The sequence below is a fragment of the Suillus plorans genome (assembly GCF_016647745.1).
Source record: "Suillus plorans strain S12 chromosome Unknown HD556scaffold_26, whole genome shotgun sequence".
Classification (NCBI taxonomy): Eukaryota; Fungi; Basidiomycota; class Agaricomycetes; order Boletales; family Suillaceae; genus Suillus; species Suillus plorans.
Window position 1 is genome coordinate 333,837 of NW_024537410.1, and position 27,864 is coordinate 361,700.

Genomic DNA, 27,864 nt, shown 5'->3' on the forward strand with positions numbered 1-27,864 from the left:
CCGCTGCACAAACGTGGTCAAGTTAGTATTACAGCGTCCGTTATGCTCGCATTCCTATTTGTTCGGAACAAACATCAACATCATGTCGAAAAATGGGCTGCCATTTCCCCGAAACCTCGAACGACCAGCTAGTTCAGAATCTAGTCTCATAATTTTTCACCAGTGGGGCCGCACTCTTTTCCACTGGCCCAGAGGTCCAAGAAGCTCGTCAAACCGTTAAGAATTTGAGGAGATCGACTTGTGCGGGCGCTAAGGCTAGTGCTAGCGGGGTATATTCGTTTATGGCTGCGAAACATGCCGACAAAACATTCAAAATGGTTGGCATCGTCGAAGAAGAGCGAGAAAGGTGTTAAGGGTGGCTTGGGGAATGGGAAAAGGGAGGGTCGCGGTAGACGGAACGGGGTAACCAAGGGTGCGCAGTCGGTGTCGCAGGAGGATGTTGCTGTTGAAAGAACAACAATGCTACTTGAAAGACAGGCTGAGTTGGATCAGATTATGGACAAACATGATACGATGGTGAGTTTTTCTGTCAACAGGGGAGTTCACTGTTTCATATTCGGATTAGGTACGGGAGGTTTTTCACTTGGAGAAGTTCGTGACTCTCATTGAATATGACCCAACTGTAAGCTCTTCTGAGTCTGCACTTTTCCGGCACTTATTGTTCCTAGATTGCAAAGCAGGACAGTTCGATTGTGTTTCAGGAGGTGCGTAAGAAAGGACACTAAGATTATGACACTTACGGAACGACCTATCCTATCTTCAGTATAAGTCGAACTATGACTTGCTCGAAAAAGCCTCTACATCGGCAGGTCCATCGCGTGCTACAAGGAGGGCTCATATTGAGCGCGTTCAAAACCTTACTACACCACTTTTACCTTCCACTACCTCTCGAATGCACAACGAACCGGAATTACCCCTCTCCGCTAAATCAAAAGGGAAACAGAAGGCCATTGATCTAGTCAATGGTGCCGCGCCTATTGAGTTGATTACGCCGAAGAAGCCTGGGAAAGGGAAATATATATCTCAGCCTCCGAAACTTCGAGCTCTGGCTCCGATTTTGCCTGCGGATGGCGAGGCTTCTATTTCCGTGGGACTCGTACGTGGCAAGAAGAGGAATATTGCTGTTGCTTCCCCCACGGATTCGTCCGCTGTTCCCCCTTCTGCAAAAAAGAAGCGGAAATTCCAGGAGGGTCTCGCATCGGAAATGGCGGAGATTCCTAATGTCTTAGGGCACAAGTCAACTGGACTAGATGCTATGGCGTTGGATCCTTTGCAAACCTCTGCTCGTCGCAAGTCTTTGGTGAGTGTCGATTACCTCTTTGCCGCTTACTCATTCAAACATCTTTTAGCGACATCCTCCAACTACGATACGAGAACCACCAACACTTTCTCAACTTCCCAGTGAAGCTGAGCCGCCACAATCACAATTCAATATCAGACGCATCAAGCTCATAGTGCGACCACCACCACCATTGTACTCTAATCCCCGCCAGCACCCCCCTCGACCTCGGTTCCATTCCTCGCTCTCTAGCTTTTTGAACTCATATATCTCCATTAATGAATCAGATTTAAGCGAGGACGATTTAAATTTCATGGCTCAGAAGAAAGCTGCACTATTGGACAAGATGGAGAGCTTCCGGCAACAGGGTCGGCTCATTATTGACAACGCGACCTTCAATGAGATGTCCAAAACAAGGGGTGGCGTAACTCTCCACGAACCAAAGCAAGATCGGGACACTTGGGATGTGATCTTAGAAGCGATTACTCAACGCTCCCGACAGGAGCAGGTGAAAGGTCGAGTTATTGCTGCGCAGATATCGAGCCGCATCAAGGCGTATTGGGATCAACGGGCACAACGCGAGGATAAGGCAAAAATGCATGAAGAGAGAAGACTTCGTGCCTTGGCGAAGGCAACTATTAAGATGGTCACTAGTGAATGGAAAAAAGCTGTCTTCGTACGCACCATATTCTTTTTCGGGGATATTGCTTTTAATTTTAATTTTCCTCTACATAGCACATTCGGGAACAACATCGACTGCGCGCGGAGGCTGAGGAAAGGCGCCGTGGTCATGAGCATTTAGATGCTATCCTTGATCGATCTGGTCATATATTGGAAACTCAGCAAGCAGAACTTGCTAGAGGTGATATGTCTCGCAGTAGATCCAGTAGTGTTTCTGGTCACTTCCTGGAACCGGAATTCGACTCTGAAGGCTCGGAAAATTCAGAGTCTGAAGTAGACCAGGGAGATACGGATGGCGTGGAGCGGCAATTTTCGTCACAGGCGAGTGACCGAGATACAGAGAATGCTGAGGAAAAAGAAAGCACCAAGGATGATGATGATGATGACGAAGAAGAGGAGGATGAGGATGAGGAGGGCGGAACCAGTGCGTCAGCATTACTGGGGCCATCACTCCCTCGGTTTGAAGTTGATGATGATACTTCGAGCGCTACCTCCCGAGCTGGTGCTAATCTACTGGATGCCGAGATGAATGACGAAGAGTCGGAGGCTGCTATGGCCGTGGAGTCACCTCTGCTTCTCCCTTTCAGATTGCCGATGTCTCGGGAGACTCCTACCGACTCCGACTCTGTTTTGCACGAGCAGACGACTGAAGACTACAGGTCTCCCCATTTTGAGAGTTTCAATGACGCGCCTTCACCAGCCAGCACTGTTGCTGGCCATGAAGAGGAGCCTGAATCGAATTTTAATCGCAATAAGGAGTTGAAGACAACAATCACCGAATCCAACCCGGGCAGTTTGACTCTAGGTGCTGACGACGTTGATATGGGTCAAGCCACTGAAGTCGAAACCAAAGACGATTATACAGGCTTCTCAGCTGTCAAGACACCATCTTCTCGCCCCTCATCACCTACGTTTGGTATGGAAGTCGACGAGTCTGAGTTATTTGACGAAGCAGAAGACGTTCATCAACAAGAGGACAACGTACCAGACTATCTCAAACCATACGCCGTTGCACCCGTCCACTGGGACACGCAAGACAAGGTGAAAGTTCCCGTGTTATTACGGGGTGTCCTCCGCCCATACCAACAATCCGGTTTGGAATGGCTTGCAAGCCTCCATGTCAACAATCTAAACGGCATACTTGCTGACGAAATGGGATTGGGGTATGCTTTTGGGTCCCTTGTTTAACGCGTTAGCTCACTCTATTCAATAGGAAAACTATACAGACAATATCGCTCCTTGCTCATCTAGCTTGTGATCGTGGAATATGGGGTCCGCATCTTATTGTGCGTGGCTCACCTGTTACCCTTTGCATTTACCAACCAGCCATCTAGATTGTCCCCACAAGTGTCCTCCTAAACTGGGAAATGGAATTCAAGAAGTTTTTACCTGGATTCAAAACTCTGAGTTACCACGGATCGACGAAACGCCGCAAGGAGCTTCGTCAAGGGTGGTACAACAAGCACCACTTCAATGTCTGCATAACCTCATACACGCTCGCTAGTCGCGATGCTCACATATTCAAGCGCAAAGCTTGGTATTACATGATACTGGACGAAGCACATATGATCAAAAATTTCAAGTCGCAACGATGGAATATTCTCTTAATGTTCCGCTCCTTTCGGCGTCTTCTCCTGACTGGCACCCCGCTACAAAACAATCTGACTGAGTTATGGGCACTTTTGCAATTCCTGATGTCTGGTACTAACTTCGCCAACCTAAAAGAGTTTGGCGAATGGTTTTCAAGTATGCACACTTGCATTTTGGGGTGTAATGGATCATTGCTTACTTCCGATACTTAGATCCCTTGGAGAAAGCGATTGAAATGGGTACCTTGTTGGACGACGAAAATATGCAACGCGTGACCAAACTCCACACAGTTCTGCGTCCCTATCTACTCCGCCGTCTCAAACGTGACGTTGAGAAAGAGCTCCCCAGCAAATACGAGCATCTCATTCTGTGTCCCTTATCCAAGCGGCAGCGATTCCTCTACGACGAGTTCATGGATCGTGCGCATACCAGAGACGCCTTACAATCTGGTGTTTACCAGAAGATCGCAAATATCCTCATGCAGCTCCGCAAAGTCTGTAATCATCCGGATCTTTTTGAGGTCCGTCCGATCGTAACATCTTTCGCTATGACACGTTCTGTCGCCGCAGACTTCGAGATCAAGGAGCTACTAGTTCGGCGAGAGCTTCTTCGGGCGAGTGATGAAGACAGTATTAATCTTGATCTTCTTGGCCTGCGGTTTATTGATCAACAAAACGTACCTCTACTTCCTGCTCTGGAAACGCGGCGCCTTGATGCGACACATCGGCTCCCACTTATCTCAGAAATGCCTGAGGAGCCGCCACCAAAGGACACTCGTACTATTCAAGGATATCGTGCTTACCATGCATACCAACAGCGAGTTGCACAAGTAGCTCGCTGGGCACAAATCGGTTACCTCAATCGCCTGCGTTGTACCCGGTTACCGGTCTACAGCCAAGAGTTGTTGACTATTGCTAAGCAGTGTCATCGACCAATCCTCCCCCTTTCCACGTTGGACATCAGCCATCCTTTCATGGACATGGTTCTGCCTCTTCATTCGGCAGTTAAGACTTACGCTGACCGGGCTAAAGAGCTGCAACCTGTGGTCGAAAGGTTCGCTTTCGTCACTCCAGCCGCAGTTGCTTTGGACCTACCTTGTTTTGCCCTGGCAGGATGCGAGCACGTTATATCTTGTCAGTCACCTGACTTCGATAGCGTCCTGCATCACGCTAGCGTCAAGCTGCAGATAGCGTTCCCAGATCCATCCCTTCTCCAATATGATTGTGGCAAACTGCAAGAACTTAGTCGCCTTCTCCGACAGAAGAAATTGGAAGGACACCGTGTTCTCATCTTCACACAGATGACAAGGATTTTGGATATTCTGGAGATTTTTCTCAACTTTCATGGCTATCTCTATCTTCGTCTTGATGGAGCCACCAAAATCGAAGACAGACAATATATCACTGAGCGGTTCAATGCAGACTCCAGGATTTTTTGCTTCATTTCTTCCTCTCGGTCAGGTGGAGTAGGTATCAAGTAAGTATTTGTAGGTTGCCTGGTCTGTTGATTGCTAACCATGCCAATAGTCTCACTGGAGCAGACACCGTCATCTTCTACGATAGCGACTTCAATCCCCAAATGGACAAACAGTGCGAGGATCGGTAAGATGGCTCCCCAATTTCTACATGGTGATAAGTGATCAAACCTTTTCGCAGTGCTCATCGCATCGGTCAGATAAGAGACGTCCACATCTACCGGTTTATTTCTGCACATTCGGTTGAAGAAGCCATGTTGTTGAAAGCTAATCAAAAGCGCTCCTTGGACGATCTCGTCATCCAAAAAGGCGAATTCGACTGGCGATCCCTGTTTGATGACCAAGGAGCTTTGTCGAAGGCTCTAGTTGAATTTGAGGACAAGGAAGACGTCCATGCTGCCGCTGTAGCCGCGAGAGAAGAAGATGTGATGGAAGGCGCTGATCAAGCTGACTTCGGTGCTGAAGGAGAAATTGAAAATGAAGGCAGGTTGCCGGATAATGCGCAGGATGATCAACCTCCTGGTAAGGAAATGTTGGATGTTTCCGAGATGGACCAAGTTGCAGAGGAAGAGGACGAAGGAGGGGCAGTATCGGACTACATGATTAGCTTTGTCCGGATGGATCACGATTTCTTCAGAGATTGGCGGCTATGATGGCAGTCTCGTATTCTGTTGATGTTTAGGTTGTTTGTACTGTTGGTTCTTCCCAGTGCTATCTATCAAATTATATATGTTGTTACTTATCGGAAAGTATGATGAGCGGAACTTAATCGGGAGTTCGCGCAATTTACGTGACAATACCGGGAGTCATTTTCACCTATTCCACGCTCTCGAATTTTATCGTTGCAGTCCCCAGGTCGGGCAAGATGATGATAACAGACGTCCTGCACCGCACTTTCGTCAGTGGACTGGCTGCACTAAGCGTGTATGGAGTATTCATGGGCTATGCTGTGCACCGCGAAACACTAGCGAAAGGGAGAGGTGAGATGATGTATACCACCAATTTCACCCCAACTTTCTGACGCAAATTGTGCAGAGGTGAGAAAACCGACTACAATTAGCATATGAGGGCAACTCACGTCGACTATCATAGTACATGGCATTGAAAGAAGCTGAAGCAAAGCAGCGCGAACAGACAACTGCAAGTTTCCACATTTTACACATCGTCTTATCCTTCTTGACACTGCTTTCAGGCCGAAGAGGAGGCGAAAGAACTTGCGTTAGCAGAGGCTGCCCAGGCTGTTTTCCGCAAAGGATCGTGACATGACTACGCACTGACCTTCCACTGCATCTCTGGTTCAAGGATAATCATGCAGTTTCATACAACTGCATACCATAGATGTCGTAGTTCATCTTGGGCTCGCTCCGCGTAATGGTCCTGTAACTGCCAACCAGCTGTCCATGCCCATCATTTAACTGTCTTGTGGATTGATTAACAAGGTCATTTCTCTTCGGCTTTAGTCGCTCAAATAGAGACTATGACTGAGCTCGACTCGTCACGTAGCAGTTCAAACGAAGATCCAACCACTTTCATAACGAATAATTATGTCAGAGAGGATGAGAAGGGTCGTTGCCATCTGATGAAAGACGGTTTCAAAGCATGATCAATCAGCTCTTCCGAGGAACGCCTATAAACTGCTAGGAATTAATCAAGGCGATGTGCAAGGACAATCTATGGAAACTCGATGCCACCAGCACGTTGATCTTCGATGAAGACAATATGTAATACTATCATGATGATCACATTACCAGCACTACTCTCGTTTGAACTAGTATCGGGTGGATGGGTAGAGGGGGCCCCATGCATCCTTGATGACATTGAAAATCCCTCCTCCAATGATTTTGGATCGGATTTTCCCGGATGCGTACTCGCCCTGAAACGTTAAACCTTGTTAGAACCGTTGTCATCATCACCCAGGTACATTGTATCAGATCAGGACGTCCCGAGATATTAGACACTATGGCGGATTCTACTGCTCCAGCACAGACCAATCGGCCTCACTGTGACGTGGAGCGGCCCAGGGCATCATGGCCTACAGTTCACTGAGACTGGGCTCGACACCTGTCTTCAAATCACAACGCATGAACCTTAACAGAGTCGCAGAGGAAGTGAGAGCGAAAGAAAGGCGGTGTATTGTGTTGGAATGGTCTAGATCGTATGTCTCAGCCTCTCTCGATGGGGCTCCAGAAGCCTAACATTACGGACGTGGTGTCGTTCCTATCAGACAGTTAATTGCCAACGGATGAACAAGTCCTGTTCTTATGGCCGAAAAAAATCTAATTCATCTTCAATTTCTTTGCAGAGGTACGACAGTATGTGCGAAAAAGCATGCCCATCTACAGTAGATCAATGCAGTAATGAGATTATAGAGAGATAATGTGTATCTCTCTGACATCTCATTACAACGATGCGAAATGTTCGACTCTCAACCGTAACATTCTGAAGTCGGTTGCAATGCCTCTCGGCATTGTTTCATTGCACCCAGTTTTCTTTTTTAGTAAAGGTGCAGTGTTTCTGGTCAAGGTTCCTGATGTAGTCTCCTTTGAGACATTCTACGTCGGAGAGAATTAATTCGGTACTATCAAAGTCAGGCAAACTCATGTTCGGTGAAGGCCTGACATCCACCCGGTGAGACGCATTTCTCCAAATTCTGTTCTTTTAATAATGTCTTACCAGCAACGTCAACTTCTCAATCCCGTCTTCTCAAAAACACGCTACTACACCGCATCGTCTGCAAAGGTACTCCTCCAACACCCTTTCGGCAGCAGAAAATGACCCGTATGCGAAAGCGTGGCGGAAGATCGGGTATGTCTGGTCATTTTTGCGTCTGAACTCATACACACGATGGTGCGTTGCAACTCCTTGATTAGAAAACTCTGGAAGGTATGGACGATCGCAGTGATCATCCTGCTCCCCATATTTGGCGAGGAAAGTGTGGCAGACGTGCGGGAAATCCGACGTACCGTGGAAACGATGGATAATGCCAGTCACTGCCCTATGATCCTTACTACCGTTCTTCGACGGCATCATCAAAGAAACCCTCTGTCTCCATCCCTCTTGTCCAGTAATGGACCGAGCGTATGTTCTTTCTTCCGTCCCATATAAGGGCTCACTTCATATATGACGCACTACGCAGGGCGTCCAGCAGCCGAGTGTACGACAGGATGTATGATTGAAAGAAGTCGCTACAACAAAATTTAAGCTTTGTCATAATTTACAGCCAAACGGTACAAAGTTACATTGTGTCTTGCGGGATAAGCAATAGTATCGCCCATAATTTCTTGATGCGAGATTCGCATGGATCGTTGACTACACCAGATATCTAAAACCAACAGGGACCTGAAGGTCATTGATATCCTTTGCATTCTGCTCGTTTCTGTCAATCTGCTCATTCACCCGCTTCAAATGCAAATGCATGAAACCAAGCATGATCGATGACATCCCAAGTGCTGCGAGGCAGGCGGCGTAGGAATAACGATATGTCGGGCCCCAGGTGAGAGGCCAGAGGAACCTATCAGAGATTGTAAATAATCAGCGAGAGCGAGAGATCGGTGGCACTAACGATCCGACGATACTCCCCACCGCAGACATCGCACTGATCAAAGCGACAGCAACGGCTCGCTTCGCAGGTTCTCTGGCAAAAGTGTTGTTTATCCATGCCCAGAGAATCATTTGTCCTGCGGCGATTTGAGCCATCAAAAACCTGCACGTCTCTGAGTACACAAGGCATCACTCTATTAGACGCCGACTCTGCTTACATGGAAGCATAGCGCGCAATCATGTTCATCGTACAGATGGATATAATGAATCCAAGGGCAGCCAATGCGCTCGATGCAAAAATGTACATGCAACGCTTTTTCGCGTTGTCAGAGTACCTGATCGTCCGTGAGACACGATTCGAGACAGAGCAAAAAATTAATTTACAAACCTTGAAAGAGCAAAAGCTACAATAGCGGCAAGTACCCATGGAGGAACGGCTAGCAGCAAAGTAATCGTCACATCATATCCCATTGTTGCGACGATCGTCGGGAAGTAAAGGACGAATGATAGCGACATATAATCGATGATGATCGCGCCTGAAAACCACCATACCTTCCAGTCGGACAAAGCATCCCACAGTCCTTGTATGGTCTTCCGTTTCCCAGGCCCGTCAAGTCTTCCATAGCCGTCGTCTGCAAGACGAGTGATAGCGAGCGATCTTTCCTCCGGAGTGAGCCATGTGGTGTTGTGAGGGAAATTAGGGAGTATAAAGAATGCACAAATCGCGACCATGACAGTGATGCCGCCTTCGATGTAAAACAACCACCTGTAGATATGTCAGCTTCAGCGAATGATAAGAGACGAATGTTTCTCGCCTCCATCCGGCTTGACCAAGTTTTCCCTGCATGCCTCTAAGTATACCAGATGCAAACAGGGATCCGAACCCAGCGCTGAGCACGCCTCCACAAGTAACGAAAGTCGTTCTCACAGCGAGCTCGTCTCGCTTGTACCATCCTGATATAAGAAACATGATGCCAGGGAAGAAAGGAGCTTCGGAAAAACCAAGAAGTAAACGGGCGAGAAAAACCTGGGTATAACTTGTATCGAACTATCAGACGCCACAATGACGAACGGCGAAAATGCATACTTCTGCGTGATTCCTGGGTACGGTTAGTATTCATGGTCATGAGTGACCAATGTCGACAAACCTGTTAATGCTGACACTAAACCCCATATCACCATACAAGATGGAATAAGGATAGCAGGCCTCTCTAGCCAGTGCAGAAACATATTCCTGAAAGAAAGTCACAATAAACTTTCCCTCGACGAAGGATGCAACTTACGCTGGCACTTGCATGGCACTGAATCCCACATACATGATAGATAAGATCGTCGCGTATTGGGTTCCATGCAGGTGCAGGTCTTTCTCAAAACCTCCCAACCGTGCACTACTGTAGACGACATAAGACATCATACAAACGAGTATGAAAATGCGTAACATACCTAGCATTCCCTCTGTCGATCTAACAAAGGGGTAAGCACAAAGTAATAAAAAACTCAGACTCACAAAGTTTAGAGCATACAAAAGCACGACCACGGACAGATGTAGATCGAGCTTCCTTACCAATCTCCTCTCGAGATCATTACGGGCATGGCTGGATAAGACAGACGAGACATGAACGGTTTCCGATTTCGCATCGGTGAGAGCAGACATCGTTCAAAAACAAAAACACAGCAGCAAGAATTGACAAGCCTCTTCTTTGTGACGTGCAGGTGAGAAACAAAGACAGATAATAGTCTGGCACGGTCATTAATTAAATATCGACTGGCATCCAATAGGGTACTCGGGCCGCTTTGAACAAATTGCTATAAGCAATGACTGTGTGCGTGGCATGCAGTTATGGTAGTGATGTTGACAGAACTGCCTCCGCAGTTTTGCCAACTGGTCTGGCCAAATTGGTTGTGCTCGACTTACGGTAGAACTCGGGTGCAGGGGGGGTAGGACCTGGTAGAACTCCAGGACATCTGAGACTCGCAGACATATAATCTAGATTATGATGACACGGATGGGTTTGAATGATTCAATAGAACGCGAAAACCAACCCTCAAGTAAGATGGTGCTGGTGACCAAGCAGACGACCCTGCCAAGTCATGGTGGCAAAACCTTGCACACTTGTGAAGAGGTTGACATTGCTGTCGAGATTGCACGAGATCTTGAAGCATCCTTCACGTGGACACTTCCACGACAGAGATATTCTTGCAGGTCCAGAGAGTATCTCGTCCGGCGACATTGCCGCTGAATTTGCGGCTCCGTAAGAGGACTGAAAAAGTTGAAGTGCTGAAGGGAACTACTTCTGATCTTGGCAAGTTGCGAGGAATAATACCAAAGGCTACTGATTCCATTGAGGTAAATAAAGATGATTGAACGAAGGTTGTGTCACACATACGGCAGTCACGCAAATGTCACTGCAAGTCACAACATGTAACGTAGGGTTGTCTGGATGAGCTGGGGTTGTCTATGTAAGCTCAATTGCAGCCTGAATGCACGACCGGTCTGACGAAGCCCGCAGTCCACCCGAATGCGCCAGGGTGCCCAGCACTTCCAAAGTGCAATTTGAACTCCCGGGCCGTCAATGCGTCGTATCGGTAGCTGGTGACATTTCTACATGCTTTCAACTATCTCACTCGATTTTGCTTCAATATTATATTGGTCGAAATGAGAATATCTTGTGTTCAAGTAGCTAGAAATACGAAAGTGCGTGGGATGCCGATTGTAGTCTAGTGATGAGAGCATCCCCATCCAGCGCAGAAAAGTTCGGCACGCATCACGGCAAGGCTGATGGCTACCAAACGGCACGTCGGACATTGAAATTACACCGCAGCACCAACGGGTGATTCGAAAGTCCGCCACCTGGCCGTCTGTAATGCCGTAATTTACTATAGTGAATTGACGTAATAAGTAACCAGTTTGAAATGCTCAAACCTTGATTTCGGGTACCGGATCAATTGCAGTCTGGACCTTCACGGAAGGCACAATTGCAATAGCAACAAGTCTTTTTCTTCGTTCCGTCGTCTTCGTCTTCGTTTCAAGAAAGCGTCTCAAGACGCTGACCCCCACTCATTTTGATTGTCGCTCGTTTGAATTTTGTTGGCCTGTCTTCTAGCTCAGGCCTCTCCATCAAGGCATTTGTCTTATATTATAATTAGTCTCTCTTTAAATTCTCGCCGTTGGCGTAAGCAGGAGACCCATGGTGGTTTCAACGCGCTGCAGATGTCGCCACAGCGAACGACTACTACTCGTACCATGTCTAGCCTTCGCCGCTCTCGCAAGTACCCTGCTGCAAGGAGCTATGGCACAGACCACGCCTATTCATCAACTTCAACATCTCCAAGATCCTAATGTCATTGTCACCAACAAAAACGGGACCGTCGTGGTTTACAGTCCACTCACTGGAAATGAAATTCCTCAAGGACTCGCAACCGATGGCAGCGGTAGTGGATTCTCACTGCCTGCTGTCTTGTGGATTGCGTTTTCATTCACAGTTGGCGTTCCGCTCATGCTGGCCGGCTTTCGTGGCTGGCGCCTCACCACCGGTGCGGCCATAGGCCTATCTGTGGCTGTAACATGTGCGTAGCGACTAATCATTCATTCGTATGAAAATTTACCTAACCCATCTACAGCATGGTCCGTTTTTGTTAATACATTAGACAATGTCGGTATTTCGGACATTACCTTGACAGCTCTAGTTCTTGTACTATTTTGTTTTGGTTTTATCTTCGGGCTTTTAGAAGTGGGTCGTATGGTAGGGCTCCTCCAGTTAGGCATACAGGGTGGCCTCGCCATCGGGATACGGATAGTATTACTACGTAACCTTCTATTGGTACCCGAGCCTGCTGCGTTCTTCGTCAATTGGCTACTCGTAGCATTTTGTGGTCTCGCGAGTGCAGTACTTGTCATTTGGAAACAGCGAGCTGGACTGGTGAGCCTTGAATCCGTCCTTCATGGTCTCCTTGAATCCTGACTGAATCGAATAGCTTCTAGGATCGGCATCTGTCGGTACTTTCTTGTGCGTCCTGGGGACCGACTTGGCTGTTAATCAGCAATCTGGCATGAGTCGGGGCCTCAGATATCTGATTGACAGAAACAGTTATCATGTCGTGGTATGTACTCACCTTGAATTGCTCAAAAACAATCACAGTTTAATCAGATTGCAGGACACCACGAGTAATGGGTACTTTCCGCCCACGGGCACATTGGTTATGATTGCGCTCTCCATTGCACTGACGTATGTGTCACCAATTTCTTATGTCTTGTATCGTAAGCCTGATATATTGGCACGGGACATGAACAGACCTGCATTCGCATACGCCCAACATAGGTTCTTTAAGGGTCCTTTCTGCCCAGTTCACGATGACGATATCGAGTCCCTTCATGCATCAAACGAGTTTCCGCATGACGAAGAACCTAAACCATCAGGCGAAGAAACACTGTCTAGTTCGCCAAATTCGTTACCTGTGTCGGCTTTGTCACAATCGATGCCTTTGCTTAAAGATTGTTGCTCGATACCTGCTGCCACGGAGAAAGTACGAACGACCGAAGGCGACGCAATCGCGAACGACAGTTAACGTTCATCATAGCACATACATCCTTGGATCTTATACCTCAACGATTACCTAAATACCTTAGTAGTCCGACGCATTTCATTTCATCGCATTCTTGTCGTTCTCCATCGGAAACCTTGGCACGCATTATGCATCTGCTTCACACCCGGATCCACAATAGACTCCCGTTTGTTCCGGAAAGATTACTGTTTCACTCATCTAAATCGGCAGCTCTGAGCCGTTGGTTGATTGTTTCAACTTGTTTGTCGACTTGACATCGATGTGCCGCCCGGTTTTTTGACTAGTGCATACGCGGATGTACCAATATTCGGATGCAAAGCGGACAAAGAACGGGGAAAACATAGCTCGTGACTCTCGCGGGCACATTGATGATCAATGATCGATTGATCCAAGCACAGTACTGGAAATACTTGGTCGGTGCTAACGCGGGAAGGTCCGGAAATAGTAGACGAAAACCAAATATTCACATGTTAAATCCGCGCCAGTCTTACATTTCATCGGCCGTATGTGAGGGTCACCTTCATTTTGTTTTGCCCAGCTTTTCATCCGCTGGTACTACCCAACCTTCCAGACGCCTAGGTCCTCTATAATTATGTCAAGAAATGGGGACAAGAAGCCGGTAGGCTTCGCTACACATATCACGGCTGGAGGGATCGCTGGCGCGATGGAGGCGGTAAGTGTGTATATTCAATGTCGTGTACTACATAAAACAATCAAGGGTCTCAGATATGCTGCCAACCACTCGACACCATAAAGGTGCGGATGCAACTCTCCAAATCCGGGATGGCCCCTGGGGTATGTCACAAGTGATGTTGTACGGCATTCATCAACTAACTCCCCGCCAGACAAAACCACGAGGATTTTTGGCGACAGGTGTTATGATCGTTAGACGCGAGACTCCATTAGCATTATACAAGGGCCTCGGCGCTGTTCTTTCCGGAATAGTCCCAAAGATGGCCATCCGATTTGCCAGCTTTGAGACCTACAAAGAATGGTTAGCAGATAAATCAACAGGAAACACCAGGGTGGGGAATATCTTCATCGGTAATCTATTCAAAGTCATTGCGTGATGGAAACTGAACTCTCGGCTTAGCTGGGCTCGCCGCTGGGACGACCGAGGCGGTCGCGGTCGTCTGTCCAATGGAAGTGGTGAAGATCCGTCTGCAGGCGCAACAACATTCGCTCGCTGATCCGCTGGAAGCTCCAAGATATCGTAATGCGGGTCATGCGGTGTATACGATCATACGTGAAGAAGGTTTTTCGGCCCTTTATAGAGGCGTCTCGCTCACTGCTTTACGGCAAGCTACTAATCAAGGTCAGTCTAACGAGATCTGTCATTGATACCGTGACGAGGCTCACGGATAATGTGATCGTAGGCGCGAACTTCACTGCATATCAGGAACTTAAGAAATTGGCACACACATACCAGCCGGATTTGAAGGACTTACCTTCATACCAACACATGATTATTGGACTCATATCAGGTGCTATGGGACCCTTCTCGAACGCTCCGATAGACACGATTAAAACTCGTAAGTTCATCTTACAAGGATTGCCTACAACCAAGTAATCCATGACACCGATAGGATTGCAAAAGGCCACGTATGAACCAGGAACCACAGCGTTTGAGCGGATCGCAGCGATAGCAAAGGATATGTGGAAACAGGAAGGCGTCCGGTCGTTCTACAAAGGGATTACGCCGAGAGTTCTGCGAGTGGCTCCCGGACAGGCGATCGTGTTCGCTGTGTATGAAAAAGTGAGAGGGATCATCGAGACGATGAAAGTTTCACCGTCGCAAGATCGGTACTCGGAGTGATTTAATACATTCGAGGAGATTCATTTGCAGATACAGAAAGTCTTAAGGATGTACATTGTGAATTTTGGCTAAATGAAGGGTGGTGTGAGTTCGAATTCCGACTTAGTTTGTGGTGAGCAGACGCTGGGAAGTTGGAACGGCTCTGACCGGCCCGGCCGATATTCAGGCGAAGACCGATAGACCTTGTGCCCGAACGTTTGAACTTTGACTGCATACACGCTCTTATAACGTAGACGGAACGGCTGTCATCCTACAGCCTACAGGTCTTATTAAACGAAACAAGAGGCGAACTAACAGTGATGGCTGCTCCAACGAAGGTGCTAATGCTGCATGGGTAAGTACCAGTTCATACTCTGATGAGTTTACGAATCACCACTGGCTGAGCAGCATATATGGATGACTGATTCACTTCCTCAGGCACTCGCAAAATGCAAGTATATTCAGTAAACGCGTAAGTATCCCCGTATTTTGGTATCCCATCGCCATCTTACAGGCCGATTCATCAAAGCTTGGGGCCTTGAGGAAATCGATGGGAAAAGACATTGAAATGGGTACGCTTGGAATCTAAGTAACCATTCCGATGTACAGGTTAACAGGCGGACATAGTATTCATCGACGGACCCATTGTCTTACTTCCTGTTGACCTCAATGGCGCCTCGTCTGCAGCTTCGTTGGCAGCTCTCGGAGCCTCAGAGGCGAACGCGACATTATCTGATCCTTCAACTATGCCCCGAGCTTGGTGGAAAACTAATCCGGAGAAAACAATCGCCCACGGGTTAGAAGAATCTATACTCCTTCTGAGAGATATTCTTCAGCGTGATCGATATGATGTGAGCATGTCCCCTGAATATCACACATTGAGCTAAAATGAATTGGTCGTAGGGTGTGTTTGGCTTCAGGTAATCTTTCACTGTCCATCTTTGATGCCGTTTGGCTTATCGGTGAAACCAAAGTCAAGGAGCAGCTATGGCTGCTCTGCTTGCCGCTCTCGTGTGTATATTCGCGATGTGATCGTACCTGTTGACTCTCAAGGCTTCATCCTTCTTCAGCTAGAGCAGCCTCATTCGTACCCTCCCTTTCTTGTTGACGGAGAGGCTCCTCACCCGCCTTTGTACGTAACGTGTCCTACCAAAGAGATACAAGTGCTCAACCTTGACTTAGCAAATTCTGTGTAGCCGTCTCAGGCTTCAAAGCACCCGGGTCTCCCAGTGCAGATATTTTTGGGACATCATATTCTACACCAACCCTGCACGTTCTCGGGAGAAATGATGTCATTGTCATTGAGGAGCGCTCGAAGGGTCTACTTGATCTCTCACAGAACAAGAGATTGGAGGAGCATGATGGCGGTCAGCCGATTCTACCTTGCGCTGTGACTCGTTTCTGACACCCTACAAAGGTCATTTTGTGCCCTCGAAAGCCAACTGGAGGGAATTCATCCGCAATTACTTGACTAATCCTCTTGGGGCAATTCCTTCCCCGGAACCGAGAAATATCATTCAGCCTACCTCCGACGATTGATACACCAGCGTCTCAAATAATACCTTGGACTGTACTAGAGCTACGCGATAGAAATGCTATACCTCACACAAGCGCAAATAGGTGGCTTTCGAGAGTAGGACATCACAAAGCCAATGAGACTGCAGTTTGTCAGTGAATTCAAATTCCAAATTCTGATCTACCAACAATGGATCTTGGGCTGAGTCAAAGTTCGTTTTTTTGAATCGTTCGTTAAGCCCTGTAGAAGATTATTTGTGAGGACCAGTCATCTCAATTAGAACCTTCAAGCTGGCGCCAGCTAAATTCATTCTGGGGTTGCAGTGCTTAACGTGGATAAAAGTCCGCACAGGAGTGGCAGGATTAGGTTCTAGTGACGCTGATATTGCTCGGAGAGCTAGCGCCATGATAAACTCGACTGTGTTCTCCAACATCACTAATGTGGATGGAGTATGTAGGTATAAAAATCAGGATAAAATGCCATCATGTATACAAAACGATACTACATGTACATGAATACATTGTGAAGTACTTTGTTCGGGACTCGTGATCGAGTGCGATAACGTACATATACACTAGGGTGGTACACTTGAATTTACAGGAAATGTTCATCGCAGACCGTTCCCAGAAGTCCAGCAAAATATATGCACCCAAACGTAAGATTTTCCTACTAGGATGCGTGTGGATGCGATTTAGAGACATGAGCGTTGCGCGTAGATTTGCGCGAGAAAGAAGCACCACACTGGTCGCAGAGATATCTCAGCTGCAAGTGCACTTCCTCGACATGTCGAACAACGCTCTCTCGGTTCATGGGGGCTCTTCCACAGTCGTCCCATGCACATGATATGACCGATTTTGCCGGCCCGTTCACCCCGTGCATCGACAAATGTTTTGGGAGGTTCGATGCACTGATATATGCACCACATGGTATTCCCCCACTGTCCCACAAGCAGATGATGTGGTCAAAAAAGTCGGCAGCTGCGGTGGGATCATTGTGTGGGGCCTGTGAAATACCAAACCATCTTTAGTTGTTGGACAGAGAACAGGTATGATGATCGGTCAAGACTGACAGATAAGAAAGCAGACATGTTCTCTCGCGACAGGAGGGAGATTAGACAACAACGAGAAAGTTTTGTTGATAACTACCAGTGTTTGTGATTATTGCTTTATAGTCCGAGAAGTATTTGACGGAGGCATGCCCTATGATTAGAATTGAAGTCATCAAAAAAAATTCGATGAATTCCTCGTGTCTGATACTAGATGGCAGCTTTGTGATATTAATCAAAGAAGTGACAGGGTTGTAAAACAACGTATCGTGCTTTCCGATGGGTGCAGCTTATCAAAATTCTGACTGACGTATTTTTCCAAGGGTGACGACGATTGCGGCTGAAAAGGCCAAGCAAGAAACCCAATGAAGCGCCAGACTAGCAGATTTTGACAAAGGATGACTATGTGATATTGTCCCCACGCAGGTCAAGTCGGAGAACTTGTGATAAGCGGAGAAAACAAGGCCCCATGCGGATACAAAACGTTATGGGTCCACCTGAATCCATGTATCGTGGGTGGCGACGGAGTGGAATGAACGGAATCACATTATCGCATTGGTAGGACATAGAGTCGCGAGGCACGCATCATATTACAAGACTTTTGATGCTTTGATTGTGATCCAATGGTGTGGGTCGGTATTGTTCACCGTCTGTCGTATGGCTTATCAGCTATCGTGATTCATGGAACGGTCAGGAGTCAGATTCGCAATGTCGGCACCATCAGATGCCATCATCCAAGTGCGCCCAGTTCATTGAGCTCACTGGTGAGATAATAATGGAGACAGAAAATTTCTTGCGGATGTAAAGAGAAGGCTCACAGAATCCATCTAACCGGGCCTTCGATTTGATCAATCTGTTAATAAGGATGAAACTTCATTTGAACGTATTGAAATTTTTATGGAGCCGAAGGGATGAATACTTACTAAGACCTACGTAGTCCCACCTTTGGTAAATGTGCTTCCTAACCGTAGGCGCTGTCCAAGCGCTGATTGACCCCGGATATCATCGGAAATGCATTGTGTGGGAGACGGTGGAGATGTGCATGCGCGTCAGCCTTAGCCTATCATGGAGATGATAGAAGAGGGACTTTTGGTCCTCGCTGCGTTGCTCGAGGAGTCACACAAATCCTTCAGCAGAACTTTGGGGCCGAACGAAGGTATTCATTGCCTTCAAGAACATATCCTGCAACGATTCCACCCATTGTCAAATCAGCAACTACTGTGAAGCGCCGCGAACAAATGCACCCCTCATGCTTGTATATTGGCTCCTCTTGGCTCTCCCAAACCTCCGAATTGTCCGTTCATCCTTTGATGTCTTATCGATGAACAACCTGGTAAATATTGCGCCATCTGCCGCTTGAAGTCTACACGGACATCTTCGTTGCGTTTCTTAGCGATCCTGCGGAGTTTTTTGAGTGAGATACCAGCCTATGAGAGCTCTCGATGAATTGTAGAATAATGGACGGAGATGTAGCGATTGTGACGTATAAGTGTTGTCAGCTCATCGAGAAACCAATCAGGACGGTGACGGATAAGTTCTAGAAGGTAATGGAGGTCTTCGAGATTGAAAACGCATGGACGACCAGTGTATTGGCTGCTTGGCTCAGTGACAACATCGCCAGTGTCGTTGTAGAGCTTCTTGATTCTATAGAACGTCACGCGGGAGAAGCCAACACAGTCGAGGATCTTGCTGAGTCTGAGACTCTGAGATCCCTTCAAGATTCATGCAAACGAATAGCCACCTTGGTGTGATAGAAGATTAACACATAACTCACAGATCCAGATATGATTACGAAGTATCTCACCTGCTGGCCATCGGCTCCCTATCCCTCTCTACTTCCGTCACAAAATTGATCTACTGTCTGATTTGAACCAGTCCAAGTACTAGCTAGTACCCGACTTCGAGGAAGAACTTCTAGCGGAGTCCGAGTCAAGAAACTCCACTTCTAGTTCAAGTTTAGCTAATAGTCGACTAGTAGTCAGACTAGGCTTCTCAGACCAACAAGTTTAACGTAATCATTATGGTACCAGCCTTGACCAAATGGGGTAGTACGTTTCCACACCTCCTCGGAGCCCTGGATGGATGACTATCTAAGCCGGCCTCGTGCCTCGGCCGGATTAGCATTAGTGTGTGCGAATAAGCGAAGTGGTGCAGCTTCTTACCACCACCTCGCCCTGAGGCCTGAGTACTAAGGCACTTACCATCCTCACCCCGCCACTCCCCGATCAAAAGTGTGAGACAAATAGTATCCAACAAGAACCAAAAGACGACAAAACTACACGGCAAGCCACACAATTTGTAAGCCCTATGTCAAAAATGGCAAGCGTTCGTTCAAGATCTGAGGTGTATTATTTTTATGGTTTTCGCACAACCATCACGTTATATAATTAGCATTTACGTTGTGTATGTTCAGAAACATTCAGTGGCTCAACGTCTCGGTGACTTCTGCAGGATGCAGGTGACGTACTGATACGATCTTTTTCCCAAGATACAATTTCTGTCTCTACGGACGCCAAAGGTGTGATATCCATAGCGACATGTCAATATTATAGTCAGCCGAAAATGCTAAGTAGGTGTATTCATGGGGATGTATGGATTATATCTGTACCCGCATATCCAACACGGCATTCTAGAGGATGTATGAAATACATACATCGTATATCCATGATACATGACATGTACCTCTTCCAGTTGAGCTTTCGGTGTTGTGGATACTCAGATCTCAGAACGGAACGGATAGAAAACAACGCAACATCAATTCAACGATAGCAAAGAATGGACAATGACAATTAACAGTGAATACTATAGCTAGATCTATTAAGTGCGAAAGAGCGTTTAAATTCACCATAAGAGATTCTTCTGAATTGTATCCTGCCACACAGGCTGCATAACCTTCAAGTTCATGACAGTCGGACCTTTGCGGCGACCAGGGAATTCCTGCAAATCAAGCTGGAGAACTTCGATCATTGCCCTGTGCATTGGTCAATTGGATAAACAAACAGGTGGGCTGCATATCACGTACTTGCGGTATGCGTCTTCATACTTCGAGCCAGAACGAGTGCCTGTTTCACGGTATGCACTGTCACGAACTTGCTCTAGCATTGCATCGACGTAGTTCCAGAACTTCTGTTTGTTCCACTTGGGGGGAGAGCCTTGAAGTCCAAAGCCAGAATCAGCGCCATCATCGTCATCCGCGTGTGCGTGTGCGTCCACGTCCGCATCCAAGTTTGCATCCGCATCCGCAATCCCGTCCGCGTCCGCGTCCACATCCGCATCCGCATCTGTGTTTGGACCCACATGCTCTTCCGAGTCCGCTACTTGGGTGTTGTCACGGTTGTTCGCATTATTATTGGTGGTGTCAGGGGATTCATCTTGATGCCCAAAGACGAGGTCTGGGTGGCTCTGTTGGAACTCCTCCGCCAGCTGTTGGATGTCGACGTGGAGCTGGCTCATTATGTGGCATTGAAGATCTGGATGAAGTGAGGGAATGAGGTAGGGGGAGAAGAGATCCTTGAGGGCGATTTTTTCGTGGTCACTGACACCAATCAAGAACATACGAAGACATCGCCGCTAACTTAAAGTAAATAAATGTCATATTAGACGTTCGAAGACACATACCAAGAATGCAAATCTTGTCCAGTGCGAAGAATCAACCTCCATGCCGCTATGTATGATTGGTTTGAGGGCGTCCATGATGCTCAATCTTTTGCTGATTGATGTGGTTAGCTGTAGACAGAGAGACCTCAGCGAGTATTATCGTTGGTTCGAAATATACTTACCGTGGTCTTGATGGCGCCACGGATGGTCGCCAAAAGTCGCGTGACCAATTTGCTCAGTAGCGCACGCAACTCATTGTCATCAAAGAGGCCCTCGGAAATCTTGAAAAGATCACCGTGCTCTTTGATGAAGTCCTACGTTCAAAACGGTGAAAAATTGGGGTAAAATCAAAGGATGTTGACCTACCATGATATGTTGCTGTGTGTCGGTCACATATGCGGTTAGGTTGGGGGATAGCATGCAAGCAGTCAGGCGGCCCTTTAGTGCACTCTATCATGTGTAGTCAATCACAGACCCACACGAAGAAAAGACCATCAGTCGCACCTCGAAATCCTTTGAGGTGAGTAATTTCTCTAGATCCTGCAAGACATTTACTTCGTTCTCTTCTTCTCGTTTGAGTTGGCCGGCCCTCAACTCAAGAAGCATATGGAACAAATTACCATTCTGTGTGACGCTGAATCAAGCCAGGAAATAACGGAAAAGTAGAGTACTGTACCTCAATAAATGCTAGTAGTTTCTTCAAAGGTACTCCGTGATCAGTGGCAAGTTGTTGGGCATGTGTTTTGAGCCGCTTGGTGCGCCTTGGGGTGAGTTGCATTGCATCAACACTAGAATTCCGTCGACGCCGAACACCCGCGTTAACATCCGCACTGATAGGTTGGTCAATATCAGACGATCCGGCGGGAGAAATCGGGCGTGATGAGGTGATGGTCGGAATAACCTGGGATTCTGACGTAGATGTAGAACTCTGTTGATGACCCTGCCTACGTGCCGCTTGGGGTCGAGAGTTCGAGCTGACACCTCTGCGACCTGCAGTGGGACCAGAGCGGGTCGAGAGGCCTGCGTCAGAACCGAGCAGTGAGCGACCACGAGGTCTACCATCCTGGGGTGGTGCCAAGCCCTGTCCTTGTGGTCTGGGACCAACACTGCTTGCCCGCTGGGAGCTCCCAGATGTCGAGCGAAGTGGAAAACGGTTCAACATCATCTTGAGTGGTCCTTTGGGGTCAACTGAACTGAACACAGAAGTCAGGTTTTGATTTTCTTCGGTGTTAACAACACTTCCCACGCAAGTGTGGGCTCAACGCCACAAGTCAAGATCAGTGAACTCAAAGTTGGTGAGACGAGTGGTACAGCAGATTCAGAGATGGGACAAGTAGCACCCCCGCCAAAAAAAATAGATGAAATGCACTGGCCTGTTCATGAGGAGGGTCCGAGTCTCGAAAAAATGCGCGCGTGTTGTTTGAGCGATGCAATTGTGATGTCAGCACCCCCACCAAGAAAAAATAGATGAATTGCACTCGCCAGTGGTCTTGAAAAAATGCGTGTGTGTTGTTTGAGCGATGAAGTCGACACTGTTTGGTATGAAGTCATGATGTCAGTTCATCACCCCCGCCAAGAAAAAATAGATGAATTGCACTCACCGGTTTATGAGGAGGGTCTTCTCTCACATCTTGGCTGAAAAAACAAGTGTTGTTCTGGTGTAAGATAGGGTTGATGAGGGGGTCGAAAAATGCGCGCGTGTTGTTTGAGCAATGAAGTCGTGATGTTAGTTCAGCACCCCCACCAAGAAAAAATAGACGAATTGCACTTGCCTGTTCACGAGGAGGGTTTCGAAAAAATGCACGCATGTTGTTTTAGCGATGAAGTCAACCCGGCAAAGAATTCGGCACTGTTTGGTATGAAGTCGTGATGTCAGTTCAGCACCCCCGCCAAGAAAAAATAGACGAATTGCGCTTGCCGGTTTATGAAGAAGGTTTTCTCTCAGTCACATCTTGGCTAAAAGATAAGTGTTATTCTGGCGCAATGAGAGCCATGTCATGATATTACAAACAACTAGGGGGGGAAATAATGAGGAGGTGGATAATAAGGACCTGACTGGCGAGAATAAGTTTCTGGGACTGCGGGATACAATGATTCATGAGCAGTAGGTACTCGAACAGGTGGGATGGAGTGGATTATAGAACTAAAATGATTGTGACTAGAGTATGCGGGAAAGGAAGGCGCCTGAGATGGCCAACTTGAAGGAGATATCTGTGGGGGTGGCGCAAACGTTGGCTGCGATCGGTGTGCTGGGAATGAACTCGAAGCACCAGCAAGTTGCGATGGAACAGTGAGGGGGGCAAAGTATTGAGCAGGTGGATAAGAATGAGGTTGTGGTTGGAGAGGGAGGTGCGCAACACTTCCAGTGCTTGATGTGGGTTGGAAGGGTGTCCGGGATGTGCTGTCATTTTGGACAGGTGGTGAGAAAGTGGGTGGGTGATACTGCGGAGTTCCCACTTTAGCTCCCTTGGTGCGTGTTGCAGGCTGAACGGGCTTCTTTCCTGTTGTTTTGGCCTTATTAGCCTGTTTCTTGGGCCCGTGATCAAACGCAGGCCGTGCGCCATCTTCGTCATTGGGCGGGATTGCCGCCTCTCCTCCAGTTTTTTTCGCTAATCTCTTTCCTTGCATCTGTTTCACAGCGGCTTTTCGGACAGCTCCAGGATCTGCGACTCGTAGTGGCGTCTCGCAAAGCGATTCCGGGAGAAAAGAATGGATATGCTGGTAGTTGTGGATGGAGAATGTGTTGAGGAGATAGTGCGGTGATGGTTGGTGTTCCACGATACTTGTCGTTTGGTCAGTCTGTGTCCGTTCCTGCCATACATGCTTAGTAGACAAGTTTGTACACTTCGCATCGAGACAATTGTGCTGAAGGTTCACTGCACACACAATATCCTGCAATGCAACTTGAATTTCAAAGGAAACGCATAGGAAGCAGGAAGGCTCACCATTCCTGACACTGCTACTTCCTCATCGGTAAGCACAAGGCACGGCAGGTGAAGCAAAGGGTGGCGTGCAGGCATGACGGAAAAGACTTGGAGAGCAACAAATGCAACTGCGCGTTGGGTCGTTGTCGAGATCAAGATTTCGCGGATGCGTCCAATACGAGTCTAGTAGTAGTAAATAGCCAGTTAGTGTTTCACTGGCAATGATATAACAAGCGAAAACGCACCTTCTCCGAGTCCGTGTCTCGAAAGATAACATGCCCATCCACCTGCGAACGTTCATGCTCGCCAGTCACAACTGAAATCCCCTGGTAGTAATGAGTGTGAGAAGGACTTTTAAAACAGTTTGCCTTGAGTATTTTTGCGCAACGAGTCATTTCCCATGGAATGGAATCGCGCTTAGACCTTCCAGTTGTCGAAATTGCACCTGTGCCTTCCATAGCATGGTCAATCTGTGGAACTTCGGATGAGACTGCTTGATAAAGCGTACCTGGATCTGCCAGATTTTTGTTGGGAATCCCAAGCAGTCGGCCATGTTCAGGATGGTCTTCGAGGTAGGTGACAACCTGCGGGCCTCCTTGAACCCATTGTTCTACATCAGCATCATACCAATACCCACCCGTGGCGATGTGCTTGATAGTGTCATTGTGAACAAATGTAGTACACGTGTCCCGACTTGGAGCTCGTCGATTACTGAAAATGCATGTAAGCCGGAAGACATGATTGAAGGATTCGTAGCGTTCTGTAGAGAAAACAATCGCAGGTCCAAAGCGTCGGATGAATGCTGGGAGGTGAACCAAAAAATGAAACTTTGGTTTGCTGATTAAGATACTGGGAGCACATTGTGCGGTAACATTGAGAAAGTCGCCGATTTTTCGAGAGAGCGCTGCCAAGTAGCTTTCAGTGTCGTCGATTTTTGTATGCCAAATGAGGACAACCAATTCTCCGATTGCAGTCCACCCATCGAGAACGCTCTTCGGAACAAGGTCATATACAGCGAATGGCATAACCTGTGCGAGACTTTTGAAATGCTTGCCGATCAAGCCCCCTTTATAGTGACAAATGTAGTCAGCATTCAAGGATGGCGCATTCAAGCCATCCGTTTCCAATGAGGCGAGACGCGTCTGAAAAACGGCGAGTAGTTTTGCTTTCTCGAGTAGAAAGACAGTCTGGCCCCAGAAATACTTCACAACGCCAAGTAAAACAGTGTGAAGAATCTCGGTCGGAGTGTCGAGGTGAATATTGAGTCCGTTCATCCCAAGAAGAGGGTTTATCGCATCATGGTGTGTCCTGCTTTGCAACAAATGCTCGAGCTCGTTCTCCAGCTTAGCACGAACTTCAGATTCTGCTAAAGCTGACTGTCCTGCGTCTCGTTTTCGCAGTTTTTTGCCCAATTCTACCAGTGTATTAATGAGTGAAGACGAAAGAGAGTCACGAATTCCAGTTGACGTTGTGGCAGCTGCAATCTTCCCTGCAGCTCCCGAACATAATGCCGTCTCAAATTGCTGACAGACTTGCGATGTTGTTTCTTTGGGTGTTCGGAGGCTTCCTTCCTGTCTCGTTCGCTAGATCAGCAAATAGCTGTCTTTCTGTCTGGATAACATACCACAAAAATACTGTTGTAACCAACCTCCGACTCCTTGTATTCTTTCGTGCCACCAACATGGCAGGTCCTGCAAAAGTAATTACAGTTCAACCCTGCGTGACTACATTCTTCCGCCTGCATTGGATTGTCTCCGGCGATGAAGAGTCCAGAAGGAATAAGCATAACTTCCTCATCAAATTTACAGTCCCATGCAATGATCCCTGACTCTGCCGCATTGCTACTCATACTTAAGCTAACAAAATGTTATGAACAGCAGAGAACACGCACTCGATAGATTCCCTCATAGCATGCATTAATTCCATTGGCGCAGCGTGCGGAGATGACGTTACAAAACGAACGTGGAATTCCTTCTCCAGCATCTCACGAGGCAAGTTGGCATTCGACATGTAGATTGCGTGGTGCTTGTTCCACTGTTTTGAAACATTCCCGGAAACATCATCCATAAATATGATCAGAGGGACCGAATACACCATTCAACCCTTCGCTTTTTCACGGAGTGGGTGTGGTACAAGCTTAAGATATTTTTCAGACGATGCTAGAATTATACTAAGTAGTTCATCGCTTGCTTCGAATGTAAACCTACCTGTAACCCCACATGTGAGCTCACCCGCAATATCCTCGAATGAACGCCTGAAGATCGAAACCGGTACAACTTCTTGTTCATCACTGACAATAAAACCAGCCTAGCTGACGTGTCAGCATGCTGTCGCCGTATCAGCCAAATCAAAGTACATCTGTATATTTCACAGCACGGCCCATAGCATATAACTCCTTCTGCTGGCCTGGACCGTGTGAGCGCCCTGGGTTCAATGGATCATATGAAGCATTAAAAAAGCGCTCGGGGACAAAATAGTCTCCCGAGCATTCTTGCAGAAGTTCATGGACAAAGTAAATGTTGCCATCCACACGAGCTGCCGGAGGTGATGGTACCTCTAGCAGCATCTTCTGCCCATGACAAACTTGAGACATTCCCGCTCCTCCGTCCTCCGGATAGTCCAGCATCGAAAAGCGAGTGAGTGGGTTTGCATAATCCTGAAGTATATAGTTAGAGTAGGTAGTCGTCGTACTCTTACTTTACCTTTGCAATCGCATGTCCGATATCGTTGATATAAAATATATTGCCGGACGCAGATGTGACTTTGCGCGTCGGATTCCCAACAAGTCCGTGGATGCGCTCGTTTGATTGCTTAATAGCCCGGAGAGATGGGACGTCGCGAGCACCAAGGTCCCTGGCCCAGCTAAGAACAGCTCTCTTCTGTGCTTCTGAAAAGGGCAGCCGCGCCGAACTGAACAAAAGCGATGTCACGAAGTGCTTTGAAAGATAATGAATATCATCAACATCCGAAACAACAACAAATGAAACTTACTCCCTTCGATGACCAAGGATAGTACGGACTCCCATGCTTAACTTTCTCGTGTATCGAGCCGGGATTGGTAGGAATTTCTGATTCGCCTGAAATCGTGTCAATAACGCAAACGAACCTGCCATACGGACAACTGACACAATAACTCGATCCCGAAATCAGGCTCCGAGTCAACATCTTGAGAGCCCATCTCATCTTTGAGAGGAGCAAGAGGCATCCTGAGAAGTTGACCATTGTCGAGTAGCGAAGCCTTAAATTCATCAAAAAAATCCCGTCCCCCGCTGATCTCGTAGGTATCACGATGCAATCCCACATCCCATAGTTCGGACAAGGGGATTGATTCATCTTCAACGCGTGCCAATATCGGTGCTGGCTGCCCACTGTCGGATTCGTTGCTGGGATCCCCGGGTTCATATTGGCCATCAGCGTCGTGCTGGAAAGATCCGGAGCTATGGTCGACTTCCATATTGAAGTCATCGAGGGCAGGACTCTCCGGCTGTCGAGGTTTGGACACATAGGTTCTCCCAGAACGTCTGAGAGTAACGTGCCGCTTGTGAATGGCACTATCGCAATGAGACTTGACGTGCCTGCGCTCCATTATCCGGAATGTGTTCTTGTTTGGGGGACAGACCGTGCAGATAACACGAGTGCGTGTCGTACCGCAGTATTTAAAAACTACACATGTGAGAGTTTAAACACATAACACTCTTTAAAATACTCACTTGTTCCATCGATAGGTATCCCACTCATAATCGCTGCTGGTCGACGACTCAAGTCAGCGTCGAATCTTGCAAAGTCCATTGATCACGTGCCAAATGTAAGCGCTTCATTCTGCGAACTCCAACTTCTCGAATGAATCATTGCGAGTTTTC

General features: G+C 47.5%; 10 protein-coding genes across 10 annotated transcripts; 5 read left to right on the forward strand and 5 right to left on the reverse strand.

Annotated features, from left to right (window-relative positions):
• The first annotated feature begins 13 nt into the window (after positions 1-13).
• Positions 14-5,789, forward strand: HD556DRAFT_1370258 (SNF2 family N-terminal domain-containing protein). The gene is made up of 11 exons (XM_041302921.1): positions 14-516; positions 566-622; positions 669-704; positions 764-1,300; positions 1,350-1,955; positions 2,015-3,123; positions 3,174-3,246; positions 3,295-3,706; positions 3,763-5,026; positions 5,077-5,151; positions 5,206-5,789. The coding sequence occupies exons 1-11, from the start codon at positions 295-297 to the stop codon at positions 5,675-5,677; spliced, it is 4,863 nt and encodes a 1,620-aa protein (XP_041160589.1). The 5' UTR covers positions 14-294; the 3' UTR covers positions 5,678-5,789.
• A 49-nt stretch (positions 5,790-5,838) lies between these two features.
• On the forward strand, positions 5,839-6,045 carry HD556DRAFT_1236645 (uncharacterized protein; the record flags this gene model as incomplete). Its single annotated transcript, XM_041297844.1, has 1 exon — positions 5,839-6,045. A coding segment is annotated over one exon (207 nt), but the record flags the coding sequence as incomplete, so codon positions are not given.
• A 2,148-nt stretch (positions 6,046-8,193) lies between these two features.
• Positions 8,194-10,407, reverse strand: HD556DRAFT_432561 (major facilitator superfamily domain-containing protein). The gene is made up of 10 exons (XM_041310583.1): positions 10,072-10,407; positions 10,008-10,027; positions 9,848-9,955; positions 9,713-9,798; positions 9,652-9,664; positions 9,380-9,601; positions 8,953-9,330; positions 8,783-8,899; positions 8,587-8,727; positions 8,194-8,535 (listed from the first exon to the last, which is right to left on the reverse strand). The coding sequence occupies exons 1-10, from the start codon at positions 10,216-10,218 to the stop codon at positions 8,334-8,336; spliced, it is 1,434 nt and encodes a 477-aa protein (XP_041160591.1). The 5' UTR covers positions 10,219-10,407; the 3' UTR covers positions 8,194-8,333.
• Positions 10,408-11,854: 1,447 nt separating this feature from the next.
• Positions 11,855-13,130, forward strand: HD556DRAFT_1236850 (uncharacterized protein; the record flags this gene model as incomplete). The annotated part of the gene is made up of 5 exons (XM_041297855.1): positions 11,855-12,131; positions 12,186-12,484; positions 12,540-12,665; positions 12,720-12,790; positions 12,857-13,130. 5 exons carry the CDS (start codon positions 11,855-11,857, stop codon positions 13,128-13,130), a joined length of 1,047 nt encoding a protein of 348 aa, XP_041160592.1.
• A 589-nt stretch (positions 13,131-13,719) lies between these two features.
• HD556DRAFT_1236644 (mitochondrial carrier domain-containing protein) lies at positions 13,720-14,943 on the forward strand (the record flags this gene model as incomplete). The annotated part of the gene is made up of 6 exons (XM_041297843.1): positions 13,720-13,800; positions 13,854-13,922; positions 13,973-14,171; positions 14,221-14,442; positions 14,504-14,659; positions 14,714-14,943. 6 exons carry the CDS (start codon positions 13,720-13,722, stop codon positions 14,941-14,943), a joined length of 957 nt encoding a protein of 318 aa, XP_041160593.1.
• Positions 14,944-15,124: 181 nt separating this feature from the next.
• On the forward strand, positions 15,125-16,625 carry HD556DRAFT_1370303 (serine hydrolase FSH). The gene is made up of 9 exons (XM_041302922.1): positions 15,125-15,277; positions 15,361-15,394; positions 15,452-15,494; positions 15,550-15,773; positions 15,826-15,842; positions 15,897-15,933; positions 15,993-16,054; positions 16,105-16,289; positions 16,340-16,625. Exons 1-9 carry the CDS (start codon positions 15,243-15,245, stop codon positions 16,459-16,461), a joined length of 759 nt encoding a protein of 252 aa, XP_041160594.1. The 5' UTR covers positions 15,125-15,242; the 3' UTR covers positions 16,462-16,625.
• A 3,699-nt stretch (positions 16,626-20,324) lies between these two features.
• Positions 20,325-22,245, reverse strand: HD556DRAFT_1308128 (uncharacterized protein; the record flags this gene model as incomplete). Its single annotated transcript, XM_041300090.1, has 8 exons — positions 20,325-20,454; positions 20,506-21,018; positions 21,041-21,057; positions 21,102-21,209; positions 21,263-21,394; positions 21,447-21,530; positions 21,585-21,704; positions 21,757-22,245. The coding sequence occupies 8 exons, from the start codon at positions 22,243-22,245 to the stop codon at positions 20,325-20,327; spliced, it is 1,593 nt and encodes a 530-aa protein (XP_041160595.1).
• A 1,523-nt stretch (positions 22,246-23,768) lies between these two features.
• HD556DRAFT_1198486 (uncharacterized protein) lies at positions 23,769-23,972 on the reverse strand (the record flags this gene model as incomplete). The annotated part of the gene is made up of 1 exon (XM_041296329.1): positions 23,769-23,972. A coding segment is annotated over one exon (204 nt), but the record flags the coding sequence as incomplete, so codon positions are not given.
• A 642-nt stretch (positions 23,973-24,614) lies between these two features.
• HD556DRAFT_1432015 (uncharacterized protein) lies at positions 24,615-26,101 on the reverse strand (the record flags this gene model as incomplete). The annotated part of the gene is made up of 4 exons (XM_041305078.1): positions 24,615-24,764; positions 24,877-25,575; positions 25,629-25,860; positions 25,896-26,101. 4 exons carry the CDS (start codon positions 26,099-26,101, stop codon positions 24,615-24,617), a joined length of 1,287 nt encoding a protein of 428 aa, XP_041160597.1.
• Positions 26,102-27,590, reverse strand: HD556DRAFT_1442992 (uncharacterized protein; the record flags this gene model as incomplete). Its single annotated transcript, XM_041306539.1, has 6 exons — positions 26,102-26,163; positions 26,212-26,311; positions 26,361-26,660; positions 26,707-26,940; positions 26,996-27,081; positions 27,131-27,590. The coding sequence occupies 6 exons, from the start codon at positions 27,588-27,590 to the stop codon at positions 26,102-26,104; spliced, it is 1,242 nt and encodes a 413-aa protein (XP_041160598.1).
• Positions 27,591-27,864: the final 274 nt, after the last annotated feature.